Genomic DNA, 19,157 nt, shown 5'->3' with positions numbered 1-19,157 from the left:
TTGGGATGTGTATTGGCTTACAGTGAAATTTTATGTCTAGACACACCAAATTTTTCCTTCTATGGCCCCCTACCCCTTCCTTTTTTCTTCTGGAGACAAGGGCACTAACGGAGAACAGGTCACTCTTTCATCATTTTTGTTTTGGTTGCTTGCAGTAGGGGAGTGGACTATATCAAAGCAGATTTGTCTGGGGCGGGCAGTCTCGGAGCAGACATGCCACAGCATGAGGACAGAGAGAGAGAGAGATCAGTTTTCGGGTCCCTGTCCAGTCAGGAGAAAGACCTTCACATCAAACACCTCTAATGGAGTCACCTGTGCTTGTCAATACATGCTACCACCTGTCAGGCTTCTCAGAGAAAGATGAAAAGGTTCACGAGGCATAGATTTCTGTCAAGGAAACAAGAAAGAACCACACTCCTTTATATCGAACGCCATCATGGATCACTGTGGGCAGGATGGTATTGTAGCCGCTAGTGAGCACTGCCTCCCAGTTAAATCGACCTGACTTTTTTTTTTTGAGACTGAGTAATGAGGGTGACGACTAGCCTTCCGAGCGTGAAGCCAAAAGGCGCAGTGGACATTTCGGGCCAGTTTTGTTGTCCCATCTGCTCAGTGGGCACAGACAGACACACATTTGGTATGTGGGCTCACACGCCAACATATTGATGAACAGAATGGCGCTCTCTCGACTTCCTCAACAGGAAAGAACAATTAAACAAATTGACAAACAGAGTGCTAACAAACAGGAGGATAGGAAACTGTTTCACTACAAATACTTTTTGTATTATGGTCTCTTTTGAAGAGTTTATAAGATAAGAAGGAATCCAGCTTGTCAAGAAAATCCATAATTAAGGTCGCTGCTTTTGACTGGGCACGGAATTGTCCTCTGAATCAACAATCAAGGTCCAGAAGAAAATTGACACCCTGATGTTCTCAAAATGCCACTGAATTACATACTCTTACAAAAGTAAGCTGCCAAGATTCCCATTTCAGTGCACAGGTGACAGTTTAATTAACAGTCCCTTGGCAATCTTCACAGAACAATAGACTTTCGTTGTAACTCCAAGTGCTAATTTCCACTTTTGGTGCACTCAGCAGGTGCTCACATTAATCTTGAAACAAATTTCATGCCTGTGTTGGGCTTAATTGATATTCTGAAAGGAATCTCAGCACGACGATAAAAATCTGATCAGGTTTGCATCAAACTTTAATGGATGTTTTCCCATCTATATTTCATGCAATGAATACATTTAATACCTCATTAAGAACTCGTGATGTAGCTGATATTGTGGAGATTATGCATGAACTTGCATATCTTATGTTTGGAATATTGAACTAGCATGTTACGGTAGAGCTATTATGTTGGCACAATGTTCTGCATCAGTCTTTGTTTTGTTTAACAGTAGAAATATCTAAGCATCCTTAAACAAGATCATTTCACATGAGAAGCAGTAGGTTTTATATTGTTACATTTGGCAAGTCTTTTAATAAAAAATGTAAAATTGACTGTCGCTGTTAGTAAAAACACTTCCAAAAAATTCTATGCAATTTTGCTTCTCAGATGTATTGGTCTTTAAGGATTCTGAAATATTTAGCTTGAAACAGTAAAATAAAAAAAAATAAATAAATAAACCTAATCTAAAAATCTTATTAATTTAATCTTAATCATAAATTTAAAAAATGTTTTATGCATCCATTGATTTTCTGCTTTCTTCATTTAAATTTAGATTTTATGCAGTTACACTGTCTCACTATTTTTGGAAATTAGGTTTATTTTTTAGAGCATTTAATTGTAGGCATAGTAAATCTAGATCAGATCCCTTCACTGTTGACATCTAAAGAATTATGTATATTTAATATTGTTATCAGCCTGATGCAGACACAGACTGTATTGGTGCCTTAGATGCAAATCTGTGCCTGTGAAGATCTGCACCAAAAGCACTATACTATATAAAAGGGGATGGTTTCTTCTAAGATAATTCATGGCTGGTCTCTTTTTTAAAAGATTCCTGTGGGAGTCTGACTTCTCAAGTCTAGTGTAATGTAGGATCTCTATGGGGGGTTTGTGAAAATATAGTCTCTTGTCTTCAGATATCTAAAGCTGTCACAAGTTGCTTTGGATTGGAAGGGAAGGGATGGTCTGAATTTCACTTTAAATAAACTATTCTCCCTCCAACCAAAAATTATTTACCCACTCTCATATAGTTACAAACCTGTATGACTTTCTTCTTTTCCATGCAGTTACACTGAGTACTTAGGCTTTTAAGATTAAAAAGGCTTTTCGGTTATCATAGTAGTAGCCTATTATTAGTCATAGTCTAATCCTTATATTCCAAGTCTTCGGAAGTTATACAATAGCATTGTTAGAGAAACAGGCTGGAATTTAAGTTATTCACTGAAAATGTTAAATGAATCATTCTTTTGAGTTTTTCTGTGAATGATTCTTCTTAAATTGGACTGATACAGTTCTATGCAGCAAGCTTTTGAGCAAGACGTGGACCATTTTTAAGAAACTTTAATGGTGCTTTTGCATAGTTTTGGAATCTTTTAACATCTCTGTTCATTGTAATTCCAATTTTTAGAACTCAGCTTATGCATTCTTGGAACCACATGAGAGTGAGTACATAATGCCGTAGTGTTCATTTTTTTTATTATATGCATACAAACCAATGCCTTACTATAACTCCAGTCAATCAAAAGAATGGCAAACAAATCTCTTCAATTCTGAGAGGAATTTCTTCGCTATTCTGAGTGAGCCATTGTCACAAAGACAGGGAAGTTTTGAAACTGCCTTTGGCTGTTCAGGGAGCAGAGAGCGCCATGGCAAATTCTTTTTCTTGCTGCCCCACATCTCTCCACATGCTTATGACTTATTTTTAGCCTTGGCCTTGCATGGAACCCTAAAGCAGACCTTTTTCCTCAGGCCTTAGCTCACCCTCTTTTCATGGTGCCCTGTAACTTTCAGGCCACTGAGACCTTAAGGAAGCGTTAACACTAGGCAGAGTAAGTTGATCTCTAGTCCCTCATCAACAAAGATGACTCCCACTGTGGATTTGGCTAAGAAGACATGGCCTCATTGGCAAGTAACCAGTTATTAGCTTAAATAGCCAATTGCATGAGATTATCAGGATTTTTTTCTAAATTGCTTGTTTAAATGCTTGCAAAATCAGTTACTAGTGTAACAGCTCAATGTCAGTCTCACAGAAAGTGTCTGCTTGATTGTATGTGTCATGGACCACTTGTTTATAAATTATACTTTACATCTCAGTGTGTCTCCAGTAATTCCTTTTACTGTTTGCCTTTATTATAGTTAATGAAATGTTCATACTTAGGTTTCGGAGTCCTCAGTAACAGGTTGAGATGCATGCAAGGTCCAAATTTAAAACCATTTATTTTTACCTTATTTGCTGAACGACTGCCAAACGGTCTGCTCAACCATTAATTTTTTCCAAACCCTTTACGTGATGCTAATCTGCGGTAATTGGTCCGATTGGTCTCATTTCATTTTAATCATACCTGCAATGCTTGGTAAAGCAGGTTTGTGAGTGCAGTGCTGCTTTGTTTAAAGCCATACCGGGAAAACCTCAACCTCAACCTACAACCTTAAAAGTGGCTCCTAGTGACAAATATTGAATTTGCATTTTCGTTCAGACCAGTGCAAGAAGACCAACTAGTGGGCGGACATTATGTTAATGTTTCATATTGACATCAACACAAAACGCCTTGAGTTGTTTTTAAAACAACTCATTTCAATGATTCAGAGTCAACTCTTTCTTTTGAGAGACAATTTTGCAGGTTGTTTTCATTCACTTAGAGCTTAGATACACACTACATTAAAGGTCATTTTAATGCATAATGGGGCACTTTAATGTATGTTTGTGTAGAACATTCTATATGAATTACCTAACACACATATTTGGTTATATAATGTGGTAGGTATTTTTTTTTAAATATAAAGACTGTATATTAAAATCTGTATATATTAATTTATATCATATGCAGTATGTTTTATCCTTAATTATTTTAGTTGGATTAGGATTTGCAGCCCAACCCCTCTCACCGATTTTGTGAAAAGAACAAAACATACAGATTGCTATCAATGTTCACACATCAGCGCGAACAAACCCACACGAAAGCATGCAAAACATCCCTGTACAAGCATGAGCCTGTGTGAAGAGTATAAATAGCCCAGCTGCTGCGTGTCCAGGTCAGGGCAATTTGCCTCAGGCTTCGCTGCATATGCACACTTTTTCTTCACTCTCTCTCTTGGATCACACAGCCTCATTTTGTGGTGTGACAGAGAGTCATGCTATCCCCAGGAGCCTCAGATTGTGAAATGACCCCTGCCCACACGCTGTCAGTGGAGACAGGTGCCGGGGATAAATAGCTGACCGGGTGCAGTTGGCACTCGCACCACAGAGAAGGCGTGCAATCTGCGTGGTACAGTAGAGAAACGGCTCATGATGAGCGATTGAAGGAGCCCCCGGATCTTTCATTTCTTTCACCTTGACTCGTGACTGTGTTTTGGGTTTTGACTCAGGACTATGTTGTGGATGCCTTTCTCACTTGCTCTCTCAGATTGTCAATTTTGCCTCTGTCAGTGGATGACCAGAGGTCTCCTTCTGCTTTTCAATTTGAATGTCTGCTTATTTCTGCTAAATGTGCTGAGAAATCCAGCTCGTGTCAGATGTACTTGGTTGCTAGCTGGTCGTCAGCTAGTAAAAGCTGGCTTAAGAGCTTGATCAGCTGAACTCATGTCAGTACAAAATCCTGTTGATCGCCACACCAGATGTTTTCACCCTGGTTCTGTCTTGTTTAACGTGGTTAGAATTAGAAGACCACTTTATTAAAGTAACATCCGCACAATGGCATTCTGTTTAAGTATGCACTGCAGTTAAGTTGTCTGTTGCTTTAAATGCTCAAGTTTAAGCAGGTCAGTTCTTTTTGGCTGTCAAAAGTTTATCATTCCATAAACATTCGGTAACATTCGGTAATATGTGTTGTTGCTGTTATAGTTGTGTTCAGTGAATTAGAACGATTATTCCAATTTTATCATTATAGTTACCATCTTTGGTGTTGAGATCATAATTAACATTGTTCATATACTCGCATAAACATTTGAATCTTTTTCTTTCCCTCAGTACTTTGGATTTGTGTTTTGGTTGCCTGTTAATGTTAATTCATGCTGGTTTATTTGTTTTATATGTAATTGCTGGTGTTTTCTAATGCTGTTATGTATGTTTGTGTATTCTTCAGCTGCCTGTAAAGACCATCAGCGAGCTCTTGAGGTCACACAGCGCTCAGAGGAAATGGGGCTCATTCTGGGAGTGTGTGCTGGTGGGCTGGTGGTCCTGATACTGCTACTCGGGGCCATTATCATAATCATTAAAAAAGGGTAAGTTCTTCTGGTCAGGAACGGAAACATAAGAGTCAGAGCATGTGGTGCTTTAAAGCATAAATGAAGCATAGCATATATAGACGTTTAAGTTACACAAGTTAAGAAATGTTGCAAACATTGCATTAGATTACATAAAAAAATTTGACATTTGAATCTATGATATTTTAGTATATGCAATAACGTTTGTGCATATGAATGTGTGACTTAAGTGTCCGAATATTTTTGGAGCCACTGTATGTGCTGCAAAACAAAGAACTGCTTTAAATTTACACACACTTATAATTCTGTGGGCCATTTATTTAAAATAAATTTTTGTGAAAGTGCTTTTTAAATGAGACTTAATCTGTTCCTGAGAGACCAGGCTATTGTGCGTTCAGCTATGACTAACCTAAACCTACCTTTTGTGGTTTATGACTTCGATTATTCGGCTCAGTCAATAGGCACCCAGGTGTTCTCCGCTGTATTCTCACGTGCATCGGCGGAGAGATTGCCAGGGGTTTTCATCTTCTGGGATTATCTGAGTGTGAAATATTTAATTAAAGAGAAATGCAATTCAATTACTCACTTAATTAGGCCCTGCCCGCTGCCGCCCTGAACCAGAAATGAGCCAATAATTGGGATGGAAAAAGTGTGCTTTCAGAGATAATTAGCCCACGGTTCTCAAAAGGTCATCAGATCCAGTGGCAAATGAGAGACACAAGCTTCTCGTTCCGCAAACGGCACCAATCACTGAAGATGAATCTAAGCAATGGTCATCTCAAAGATTCATCTTCAACAACCGATAAAGACCATTCACCATCTGTTTTTCATATGAATTTCTCGCGTGCATGAATAGTGATTGCCTCCTTTTTTAGACTTTTGTCTCTTTGTCTGATGGTTGCTGGTTTTAGGGATGCACAGATATGGCCAATACAATAAATTGAGAATTATTTTTTATGTCACTGCCTATTTATTATCTATTAAGAGAGAATGGAAAGCTGTCTCTTAGCAATGCGTACTAATCAGAAATGAAATTTGAATATATTTACAAAAATATCTTAATGGATTATGATCTTTACTTAATGTCCCAATGAATTTTGGCATAAAAGAAAAATCTATTATTTTTACCCATACAATACCCCAAAGCTAGTTTTGTGCTCCAGTGTCACATATGTACCAATGCATCATGCATCCCATCATGCATCTTGGTTGGGGCTACGAGACCAAACCAGGTTAAGCTGGAGGGGATCCATCTTAAAACCAGCCACCAAACCAGATTGAGAACCTTTGGCTTCTTTGATATGGTGCTGTATTTCTAGCTCAGATATTATGGTCAATTTGTTTGCATTTTAGTTGTCTTTTCCATAATCAGTTACCAGCACATACCTCTTCAGCCTCTCTCTTTCCTCTTCCCACTTCTGGGGTCAAAAAACATTTATATAAGCTAAACTTCTGAGTGCAGCAAACCCTCAGCACAGTCATTTAGCCAGAGATAAAGTATCACAGGAACGTGCCTACTTCAGCTAGCGATGGGAGTTCTTCCAGCAGAAATGGAAAGAAATATACCAGGCCTTTGTGTAAAGCGGAAAATCTAAGCTATTTAATCCAAATGCACCCCAAAATGGAGTTGAAGAACGTTTGTAATACAAATGCAGATGGAAGTGTTCTCCAAGCGTTTCATTGGATAATTTAGCGGATATTGGGTTAGATTGCGCCGTCGAATTGCTGTGAAGGCGTGACTGCGGAGAGCGAATATGAAAGTCCCTCTCAGCAGGCCACCTTGTTTAACTCGTTAAAAGCAAAAAGATGACGTATTTGATTAGGCCGCCATTTCCCGCTCTGGCTGAGGCTTTGTGCGTATCTGCATGTGTCCCATTACTTGCGTGGCAAATGCAAGCTGCTTACGGCTTGCCATTTTTCACTCTAATCAGAGCTCTACCAGTGCTTGCATCTCATGTCCCTTCTTCTTCTTGTTCTCTTTTTTCCCCTTTTCTTCTCTTCCTCTATTTTTTTTCCTCTCTCTCTCTTTCTCTCTCCAGAAGGGATTACTACTCATACTCTTATTATCCGTAAGTGGCTTCTTCACCATTGCACATCATCATTTCTCATGGCTTTTTTGTGCGCTTTTTAGAGAGGGGGCGGCAGCAGAGTGATGATCTTCTCTTTCTCTCTCACCAACTTCCCTAACTCGCCTCATCTCTCTCTCGTTTCCTTCACGTTCCATTTCTCTACCTCCCCTTCTTCTCTGCTCGCCCTCTTCTCTCTGTCTTCTCAGTAGGAAGCCGGTGAACATGAATAAGACCCCCATTACATACAGGCAGGAGAAGAGTAATATGATGGGCTCCATGGAGCGCAGTTTCACTGATCAGAGCACTCTGCAGGAGGACGAGAGGATGGCCTTGTCATTTATGGACACCCATACTTGCAGCACTCGCAGTAAGACGTGACACGACACAACACCAGTGCACACACATCGAATTCAACTTGAGTTTAATTGCAGCTTTAAAACCTAAATATGTGTGGATTTAATTCTGGGTTGTTCGTTGAACAGAAACTCTATGTAATCTGCTGTATTAATGAAGCAAAGCATGAAAAAACAAATAACCGAGTAGCATGCACTTGTCTTGCTTTGTTTCAACTCATTTATTCCAGTTAAATGAACTTGCACATTGAAACAATGACTACAGAGCTAATACTCCTGACAAATAACGGGGAGGGACAACTTGCACATCAACAAGAGCATGAAAGCAGTAAACAGTAATTCATATAACTAATCCATGATTCATGCCGCATTGCATGATGGGGACTCTGAAGTTGTGAGGGAGTGGTTCACCCACGTTTCACGTTTCTGTTATCATTTACTCACCCTCATGTTGTTCCAAACACTGCTGACTTTCTTTCTTCTGTGAGGCATAAAAGGAGAATTTTTAAAGAGTATCACTTTAAAGAAAAGTGAATGAGGACTGTGGCTGTCGGGCTCCAAAATGACACCAGGAAGCGTGAAAATATGATAAAAGTCTTCTGAAGCCACATGATAGCTTTGTGAGAAACAGACATTTAGTCATTGTTCTCTGGCAGTCTTGACTGTGTGAGTCCATGAGTGAGGTAATTAGGTCCAGTTTTAGAAAATAATCAATCTTTTGAGTCAGATCTTTTGAGTAAAACAATTAATCCGGTTCACAGAATTGATCTAAATGGTCCTGTTCTTGAATTCAACTTAATGAATCAATGACCAACAGCTTGTCGGTGAATAACAACTTAAATTTAGAACCCAGATAATAATGACTTTTTTGTTGTTTTGTCATATTTTTATGCTTTTCCATATATTTTAAAATCTAAATCTAATCTTTTAAAATTAGGGATGCCCATTTTTTTTTCAGTCTAATATGCTGATATTCTTTTAATAATTGCTGATACCGATACAGATATATATTTCCCTTTTTTTGAAACACCAATTCTCTCCTTGTTAAATTTTGGTTCGTTTTGAGCAAATATATATTTGTTAGGAGTAAGCTTTATTACAATTCTTTTTTTCTTTTTTCTTTTTTTATGAGAGTATATCGAAAATAACTAGTAATCAATCTCTACTGTGAAACCTTAACATTTTATTTGTTACTATTAATGGATGGTTAAAAATAAAAGAACTGTACAAATAAAAAAAATATAAAAATTTGCTCCTTGTAATTGTGTTTTCACTCTGAAAAATATACATATTACGGAATAAATCTGTATATATTAAAATCATTTCATTTTCAAGTTTGCGATTTTAATGCAGGCCGCCATAGTTTACACTTATCGGCAAGACATATTTTTTTCCCAGACTGATGCCAATATTTACATTTTAAGTATTTATCAGCTGTTTACGATAACATTCCCATAATATCATCCATCTCTTATTAAAATGCAATTTATATTTCTCTGAAAAATTAACCGTTTCTGTGTATTCGATAAAAAAAAAGTTATACTTAATCTAGCAGTATAGAGAATTATTTTTAAGAGATTAAGCGGATAAAATAACCTAGTTGAAAACTTAGAAATAAAGGCAGAAAGTAGATTGAAACCAGCATAATGATGAAATCTGCATAATAATTCTTACATTTGTTTCTTCACACTTACAGGTGCTAAAACCAAGAGTATTAGGCACTAGCGTCAAAGGGTGCAAATGAATGGATACAGACTTTCAGTCACGCGCACAGTTAAAGTGAAGCTCAGGGACTTACTAGGTCACCTCGTGTTAATTTGTCCTCATTTGTAGTCAGTGTGAAAGCTTCATCAAAGCTACAGTCCTTCTGTAATCACTCAGTCTTTCACAGCTCTTAAATATATAATGTAGTGCTGTTGATGTAGTTTATTCTCATATGATTCCAAATCTAACACGTATTCTCCCCTGACATAAGATTATCAATCCTAATATAAACATAAATCCATGGAAAAGTAGGAAGAACGAGTAGTATACTTAAAAAATGCATTTACAAACATGCATTCAGGCAAACACAACCAGTTTATGAGATGCAAATGGACTCAGATCTGCACCAAAAGCTCATCCTTAAGGCATCGTGGTCGAGATTTTCAATATGGTAGAAATTAGAGCATACAAAAAAAATAAAAGTTGAAAAATGCTAATAATATCCAATTCAAAGGTATCTAACTCTGCAGGCACTGAATAGTTGATGTCTCAAAGAGAGAGATCTCTTGATCAAAATGAAGTTTTAATGGCACGTCTCAGAGCTGTCTTGCCACATTTTAAGTGTCTGCTGTGTGGAGTATAGTGTCTGAGTTTCTTCTTTCCTATTTCCATTGAGAAATGAGTAGCAGACTGCTAATTTATTTGAATACACAGCCCTAGTCATGAATTCATAATTGCTCCCTGATCATATTTATGAATACCAATTATAAACACAGAAGATGAAGTGCCATAAGGGGATGATAATTCTCAGATTAACCCCATTATACTTGTTTGGAGTTTTTGTTTCTATAAAATGTTTATTGGTTGTTTTTTTAAACTTTTCTGAGATTGTTAGCTGCTTCAGGTGTAGCTGTTTACTCTGTTGTTTATTTTATATCCTTTTTTGAAAGATATCATGCAAACTTTTGCTCTGTGTTTCTTCATTTTTACCAAGGTGATCCACGGAGCTCTATGAATGAGTCCAGCAGTCTGTTGGGCGGATCGCCTAGACGTCAGTGTGGCCGAAAAGGATCGCCCTATCACACGGGTCAGCTTCATCCGGCTGTGCGAGTGGCTGACCTCCTACAACACATCAACCAGATGAAAACCGCAGAAGGTTATGGCTTTAAACAGGAATATGAGGTGGGGTTTGTTTTTGCTTTTTTTTTTTAAGTATGAGGGTTTTTTTGCAAAATAGTGAGTATTTTGTTAAACCACCATTTTGCAAATAAAAATATAATTTATTATTAATTTATTTTATTCTTTTATTTTGGACCAACATTTAAATTGACTGACCAATTTATTGTTTATTTATTTTTGTGAACATCATGTTGTGTGACTAATATTTTTATTTACAGTCTTAAAACAGCAGGAAATTGTAAAAACAACATGGGGTATACAGTAATGAGTCTTTGCTACTCGCTGCATAACTTTGTCAAATCCATCTACAAATTCTTCCTCAGTATAGCACTTACAGCAACCTGGGATATTGAAACACTTTGCACCCTGGCTGATGTAAACTTATTTGCTAGCTACCAAAAATTGCATGAAGCTGTTTATTTGGATAGAAACTGGTGGTTTTAGCCCGCTATTTTTATTTTTTTATTATTTTTTTTTTAAATTATGAATTTTAAGGTTTGTGGATGGTCTTTCAGTGTGTCAAGGTTAAGACTAAGTCTTTAAATACCCATTCCTTAAATAGAAAAAAAAAAAACTTGGCACAGCCGATTTTGAGTTTGATTTCAGAGGAAACCAGATCGGTTGGCCTTCTTCAGCTTCAGTAGTACATTTTTAAAAACATTCATGCGAGAGGTTTCAGTGATAATAATATAAATCTTTCACAGCTGCCCACACAGATTTTCTGATTTATTTAAAGAAGTCAGAATATGCTTGGGCTTTAGTGCCGCTTACAATGCAGTCTATCTGGGAGCTGGCATTGCGTTAGTGGAGGGACCTGTCAGTGCGAACAGATGTCTGGCTGGGAGATCTCCAGCCTCCAGAACTCACCGTCTGCAAGCCTTGTCAAAACAGACCTCTGCATCCAATCCCCAACACACAAACACATTAATGCAAAGATGCATGTTTATGCACAAACACACATTCCAAACTTCTTATCACTTCTCCACAATATGACATCCTCTCACTGTTGTCATGCCCTGCTGAAGTAAAGCTGCTCATTTCAGCTTGAGGTAGTCAAGATGCTTTTTGGAACATGGCAGCTTGTTTGTTGCTTATCAACCAGCCCAAACCAGCTTGACCTTAGCCTAGTCCTGCATACCCAGACATTTGACATAAGGTCTGGTCCACATTTCAACATTTTTGATCTAAAGCTGCATGCATAGAATGGATTTCTGCTTTTGTGTGTCTTGTTAACGTGATAACATTTGATGAATTTCAAAGATATTATGACACTTATCTGACAATCAATGGCAGATTATAGCTTGATAGATCAAGCAAAGTGCTTTACAGTTTTGTGCGTGATATAAACAGACTTTCGACATCTAGACCAGCTGAAAACATGTAAATCCACTTTCTGAAAACAGGTTTTAGCTCAGTTTTCTAGTAGGGTGTTGTGTTTGAGCAAATTAATTTATTACAGCATGTTGCATTTTATTACTATAATTGAACCTGTCTTAAAACATGTTGTTCCATTTGAGCTTTAAACCTTTTTTTACAAGAAAGGTAAAGCAAAGATAATTAGTAGCAAGATCCAAATGGCATCAAAAATACATAATACAATCAAATAAAATAATGTAAATAAATGAGTAGAAACATAATCGCTCGTCCCGTAGCAAGTGGAGCCATTCTTTTCAGAATAGTTATAAATTCACTAATAGTATTCAGATCAGATGGTCACACTTTATTTTAAATTACAGTTCTCATTAACTGTAACTATCGACTGCATCAAAATACTCCTAATTACTGCTTATAAATAGTAAGATAGTTGTTCAGTTCAAGTATTGGGGAGGGTTAGGGATGTAGAGCATGGTCACGCAGAATAAGGCATTAATATGCTTTATATTTACTAATAAACAGCCAATATGCTAGTAATATGCATGCTAATAAGCAACTAGTTCATTAATTAATTATTTATAATAATTAATTACCAATTACGCTTAAAGTTTGCAATTTTCGTTTAAGATGGTACTGACCCTGTTGGTTCGTGTCGCATTTGCAGCCCTTGAGCTGCACACTTTCAGAATTTCCCTGAAACCCTCAACCTTCCCCAGCTCCACTTGTATAGCTCTGCTATGGGTTATTTTTATGCTATTTGTGCAGCAGCAGTACGTCTTAAATACTCATGGCACCGTATAGCCACATGCACTGACATTAGTAAGTACCTGTACTTGCTTGCAGGAGCAGCAATAATCTACAACTACACGGGCATTGTCATGCTAAAATCTTCTTATTTTTGCAGCTTCAGTATTTTTAGTGTTTTTTTAAGTGAATTGTTCATTACGTATCACAGTTGTGACTTGGCCAACTTTCAGAGCAGCAAGTTTGAGCTGTTCTTCACGGACAGGTTTGCATCACTTCCCCATGGACTATAGAGGAGCAGTTATTTAGATGAAAGTAGAGGTCATAGAGCCCTTCAGCATTACCGCACAAAGAGCACGCTACACTGCTATCTCTTTTCCTCCCTCTATCCCTCCCCTGTCTTCTTCCGTGGCTAATTTTCTCTCCTCAGAATGCGGCTTGAGCATCTCCTCTCGGCGCTGCACTCGTGTGGACTGTTGACTCTCCTCTATCTGTTGTTGTCCACAGAGCTACGAGACAAAACATCCCTCCACATAATCAGAGCTCTGCCACTAGCCTGCCTCTCAGGAGCTCAGCTTGTGGACTCATTAAACTCTCCCCCCCAGTGTGAAACAGATTCAACTCAAAAATCAATACGCACTTTCCTGGACATAGTGACACTGTGGGTGTATGTGTGTGTTTGAGGTCAGTGTCTTTGTGCTCCATAAGCGGAAAAGAAACAGAGTTTGAGAGCACACAGATGTAACGGCAGGGTTTCATAAGCTTTATTTCCCTGCGGACTGCAAGTACAGTCCATTGATCAGTGCTTATTGACAGGATCTTTAGTTTAGATAGAGTGGAAAACAGGGAGTAGAGCAAAAAGGTGTTGCAAAACAAAAAGACATATCTAATATATGAATGTTTTGTTAAAAGAAATTATGCTGTTTTTCCCTTAAAAAAATCTATTTGCATGTAATTTATGTAATTTCTATATTATATAGAAGTTCACCAGAATTGGCTGTCTAAGTGCTTACACCTAGTAGATTGTGTAAGCAGACCTTACTAGTTTGAAGTGAAAATTTTTCCTCTATTCACATTTATATTTCAGTGAATGCTAGATTTGATAGTCAGGGTTTGGGAGCGTCTGAGAATTTAAAACAAGACGAGGATGCAAATCAATTCAGTTAGAAGTTTTTTGGTCTACCTGACGCTGAGGATGTGATATTGAACATTCAGTTTTCCTGTACCTGCCGTCCACGGTGTAATTTAATCATTTTTTCAGCAATATATGCAGTTGCAGATATTAAAAGAAGCTTTCACATAAAAATTTTGTTCACATGACCTCATTTTTTGTGTTCAGCTGAAGCATGGAATCATGTTTATCCTCCTTATAAGTGGAATTGTGTTAAATTTAGCTTAATGTAATATGACAAAAATGCATGTCTTTGAGGCGCAAAGTAATCCAGAACCTCTCGTCTAAATGATGTGTCGAAATTTGTCTTTTAATAAAATGCGTTTTAGACAAAGTCTATCAGAATTGTCTTAGAAAACTAATTTATACTCTCTCTCTCTCTCTCTCTCTCTCTCTCTCTCTCTCTCTCTCTCTCTCTCTCTCCCTCTCTCTCTATCTCTCTCTCTCTCTGTCTCTATATTTTTAATCATATTTTTAGAGCTTCTTTGATGGCTGGGATATCAATAAGAAGAAGGATAAAACTAAGGGAAGGCACGATACTCTGATGGGTTGTAAGTCAAATTTTTCAGTCTTTGTATGGTATAAAAACGATTTCAGAGTAATGCCTTTAGACATTTTATGAATGTTAAAACTATAGATGTCAGTTTTAAAATGTCCGATAATGCAAAGCTGTGATGTTCTAAAAAGTAGATTTGCTTACAACAAATACAAACACCAGCTGACACCATTGTTTATTTGCACATACTGTCTTCGCCGTTCACTAAAGGAATTGAAAAAATTAAGTAACCCCTTTAACATACCAACAAAAGTAGGGTGGGAAGAAATTTCCTATAATAAACGTAATTTGTATAGAAAAAGACTTCTTTAGTGCATGAAAGTAATTTAACCTTTCATTGCAAATTGTGCTCATGCAGTTGTGTTTTTGTGTTTCAGATGACCGTCACAGGGTGAAACTGCACCCGCTGCTTGGTGATCCCAACTCTGACTACATCAATGCCAATTACATCGATGTAAGTCAGCAGTCACATGCTATCTTCAGCCAGACTCACAAACATTCACACTGTTTCTGTTATTATGTGGCTCCCCTGAAGATTATTCGATATATGTGGACACTCTCCCTTTAGCCTTGCCATACTGTATGTGACATATCATCTTATCAGTTTTAATAGAAAACTTTTCAAACCACTAACTGTCATTTTTGTGATGGGTAAAACTTTTGGTTGTTATTCCTTTCCTGGGCATATCTGACCTCCCAAAGGATTTTAGAGCGTGGTCAGATGTGAAGTGTAGCCTACTGACACACTGGCTAAGTGTTTTAGGGTCATTTTGCGTCCGAGTTCCCCTTTAATAAAGAGGCAGGTGGGCACAGATGGTCAGCCAACCTTGCCCTCTTTGGTTGGACAGGACCACCTTCCCTTTATAGGACCCTCTCCACTTATGTGCTAATGTCCATATTATGTGCTAACTTCGTTATATCTGTAGTATACAGTATTTAGTATTTTGTCTACATCAAATTGGCCATAATATCAGTTTATTTTCTAATGTAGTGTGACATTTTAGTGTTTTCATTATGAACCAATATACAGGAACAAAACAGGACATAGGTCAATTTAACAAGAATTGCTTTTCTTTTATTTTTTCTCATTTTATTTTGGCATTGAGTTTAAAAAAACACAAAAAGTCAAGAAAAGACCAATAAAGAAATGATGCTTCTTTTTACTGTTTCTGGTAAACTTGGCAGTAAGTAGAGGCTATTAGGGAACATATTAAAGTGAGTGCAGCTCTGTTGTTTAATGTGTTTACTCCTTTTCATTGCTGTCCTTTCCTTTCGAATACCTCTTGAATCAGTCCAATAAAGGAACTTGCAAGGAAGTAGCTTACACAGGAATAAATGGAGTAATTTAAAAGAGAAGTGTGTAATTTTTTTCAGAATTAAAATACTTTCCTAGTCTGAAAGCCATTTGTTTGTTGATTTCCCCGAGAAGCGTAAAGTGTAAACCAGCCCCACATAGCAACACTGGCTCAACCAATGAAGTGAGTTTCGGGGTGGGGCTATCAGTTGGTCCAACCAATAGCAGAGTGAAGTAGCGTCCCGGAAGCCTGTTTGAGAGAAATTGTTATTTTTCAGTATTGTTCGATGATGCTAAATAACACGCTTGCAAAGATTTGCCCACCTGCACATCCAAAATATATGCCTCCATTTCAAGTGCCTGTCCCCTGGCGTAGAGCTTAGCTGGCTAACACAAGTCTCTCTCTTTCTTTCTTCTGCTAATTCTCTCTCTTTCTGTCTGTGATCTGTTAATCCTCTAGCTCTCTTCAGCCTCTCATTAACTAGAGTCTGTCTTGTCTTTTTCTACCCCCCTTCCCCACCTCTTCGACTCTTGGACCCTGTAGATTCGGATAAACAGGGAAGTAAGTACTTCACTGCTCTTTCTTTTCTTTCTCTCTGCTTTCTTTCCCTCTGTTCCCCCATAGCTCTCTTTTCATCCCTTTTTGTGTCATGGCATTGCTCTGTTTGGATTACTTAAACATGAAGAAAAGTGGCTCTGTGTCACACAGATCTTCTTTATATTCGCCCCTAAATGTGGATGCATAAAACTTTCAGCTTCCATCTGTTAGGTTTTCTATTTCTTACTGGTACCTAGTTTTCAGTTTCAGGTAAATGTATTTATGTTTTTTTACCTTTTCAATTCCAATATTTAAAAAAAATCCAGAGTAGAGAGACTGGGGTCAAAGGTCAGGAGGTTAGTCTTTTGGTAGGATAGTGGCTTAAAAAAAAAAAAAAAAAAAAACATCTGAATGAGAGTTTGCTATTCTTAGCTGGTGTAAGGTTGTCTCTTATCCTTTCCAAGCTGGTGCTCGGTTACTGTAAGAAACCAAATAAACCAGCTAAGACCAGCAAACTATGTGATCCAAGTTTAAGCCATTTTTTCCAACAGTGTCTCCTATTTTTGGGTGATGAATGTATGATAGAGAGCAGGACGAAACATACTAATCATTTAGTAATATTAATAATGTAAATTTTTAAATATGAATGTTATTCAAAAAATAATTAGTTGATTTGAAAGTTATTATAAAATTCTATGAGTAAATAGAGGCCTTTAACTATTGTTTAACCATGTCATGAGTGATATAAACACAAAGAGCTATTTATGCAGTGCGTTTATAGCATTATTTCACAGTTTTGAGTAAGTGTACTAAGTGTTGTAAAGTGTTTTGTGAAGCCTTTTTTATTATTTTAGTTTTGTTTTTCTCCCTTTAATGAGCTTCTGTGTCCTGTGAACCTTCCTTCTATTTTCAAATCAGCCATTAAATATATAACTTTAAGCATGATGTACTGTATCATCATCTTGAAAAATTGCTGCATTTCGGCCACATTGGGGTAGTTGCAGCTTTGGGCTTGTGATACGATCATCATGGATTTGATGGCAGATAGGGCAACCCATGAACTGAATCATTACTGAGATCCCCTATCGCTATCGTGCCCTTGAGCAAAACACGTACCTCACATTTTCTCCAGCAGGATGGTCCCTGTTAGTGTGCTATAAATCCACTTGCACTGCTGCGTAATGTACTATACCTTCATTTATTTTTTTCAAGCCTATATGGCTGCTCTTTTGCTCTTTGACCATGGTTGCCTCACTAATAAAAGCCAGATTTGGTGATCTATATATTATGGTTTCCAGCATAGGACAAAAACATATTTTATAAATAGGTAAGGTAAAACACAAGGTAATAGCGACTTTTTGTCTTACTTTTTTCTGACGTTTTTTTTTTTTTTTTCCAGAACTGTGAGATATTCGCTTGCAATTCTGAGAAGAAAAATCTGAATGAATCTGAATATAAATATAATTACAATATGTAAACTCTCTTTTAGAGAATGTAATAATATTTGACTCTGCATTGTAAAAATCAATAATTGTATATATTTTATTGGCAGGCATATTTTACTTTTTAAAGAAATAATTCTGCGTATACAAATATATTTCTCTATACTAAATATGCAAATTTACATGTTTTTTAAAAGTTTTTTGGATTTTTACATTAAACATATTGAAGATGATATTTATTTTTTATAATGATGAAGTTAAATTCATTTTTAATGAATACCTTTTATCACACAATATAATTGAGTTTTTAGATATGAAAATATATAGCTGCTTTTATATACGGAATCATTGACAATGAGATCATCATATTTGAGGGTCCCTGACATGAAAAAAAGTTTAAAGACCCCTGGTATAGTGATAGAAAATCACACCACTACTGAATCAGCAGAACAAAGCTCTTTTGGACCAGTTATCTTCCGACCCCCTCCCTTGTCCCTTGTATTCTCCAAACCCCATAGACTGATGAATCCTTTCAGTGTGGAACAAACATCCCCCACAATTTCTTTTTCCATCTACAGTGTATTTGTTTCTATGTTTGTTTGTACAGTGCGCAGGAAATAGCTTGGCCCAATCTAAAATATAGTGGGCGTCTGCAGTGTTCTAAATGGAGCAGCAAATGCTCAGCAACAATGAAGAACATGTCTCTATTATTCCGCTAACGTCTGTTTAATGAAAACAGATCCACTTTTTGGGAGCATCCCCAGGTAGTTCTTTGAAAAGGCTTAGCTTTGATGAATAAATTGCATGTTTTGAGATGTTCCTAGAGTTTCCTTCTCCCTGTACATTCCAAACACGAGCTGATGGAGGAATCGTGTAGGGAGCTCATGTCCTCCATGATGAGTTTTATGTTTGGGCAATTGAGTATTACTTTTGTAGCAAGGTGCCTTTTTGTTTGTTTGCTCTTTGTGTCTCAGACTTATTAATAGCTTTGGAGAGTAACAAACACTATACTAGCTATGCTACTAACTTGACTACATTTATCAATTTGCTTTAGTTTTCTAACTAAAATAGCCAAGCAGTAAGTTGTGAAACACGATTTCTTGAGTAGTGTTGGGAGGTCAGATTTTTTTTAGTTTTGCATTGCTTTGCTTTGCTTTTTGTTTGTTGTGGATTTGTGTTCTCAGAGCTGGTGTCATCCTAATTTAGAGCCTCAAATAAACTCTTTGAAACTACTCTCCATGTTGAGATCCCATGACCCTTATTTTATCCAAGTAACCCACAGATTATCAAAGCATTCTGCTCACAGTCCAAATTAAAGACCTAGCATTTGTACTCTAAGAGGAGCGAGATGTTTCT

The 19,157-nt window shown here is 37.2% G+C and overlaps 1 protein-coding gene across 13 annotated transcripts in view; it reads left to right on the top strand.

Annotated features, from left to right (window-relative positions):
- ptprub (protein tyrosine phosphatase receptor type Ub) overlaps positions 1-19,157 on the top strand; it is a 182,077-nt gene that overhangs the window by 142,035 nt on the left and 20,885 nt on the right. For 3 of the 13 annotated variants that reach the window (XM_043260825.1, XM_043260824.1, XM_043260822.1), the window contains exons 14-20: positions 5,257-5,395; positions 7,417-7,446; positions 7,653-7,813; positions 10,498-10,685; positions 14,450-14,522; positions 14,905-14,981; positions 16,366-16,383. In XM_043260825.1, the coding sequence (XP_043116760.1) occupies positions 5,257-5,395; positions 7,417-7,446; positions 7,653-7,813; positions 10,498-10,685; positions 14,450-14,522; positions 14,905-14,981; positions 16,366-16,383 (686 nt within the window). The remainder of the gene's footprint in view (positions 1-5,256; positions 5,396-7,416; positions 7,447-7,652; positions 7,814-10,497; positions 10,686-14,449; positions 14,523-14,904; positions 14,982-16,365; positions 16,384-19,157) is intronic. The other 10 variants (XM_043260832.1, XM_043260831.1, XM_043260828.1 and 7 more) reach the window with 7 other exon arrangements.

Source organism: Puntigrus tetrazona, chromosome 16 (genome assembly GCF_018831695.1).
Source record: "Puntigrus tetrazona isolate hp1 chromosome 16, ASM1883169v1, whole genome shotgun sequence".
NCBI lineage: Eukaryota > Metazoa > Chordata > Actinopteri > Cypriniformes > Cyprinidae > Puntigrus > Puntigrus tetrazona.
Note: the sequence above shows the minus strand (reverse complement) of the source record. Positions and strands in the feature narration are given on the sequence as shown.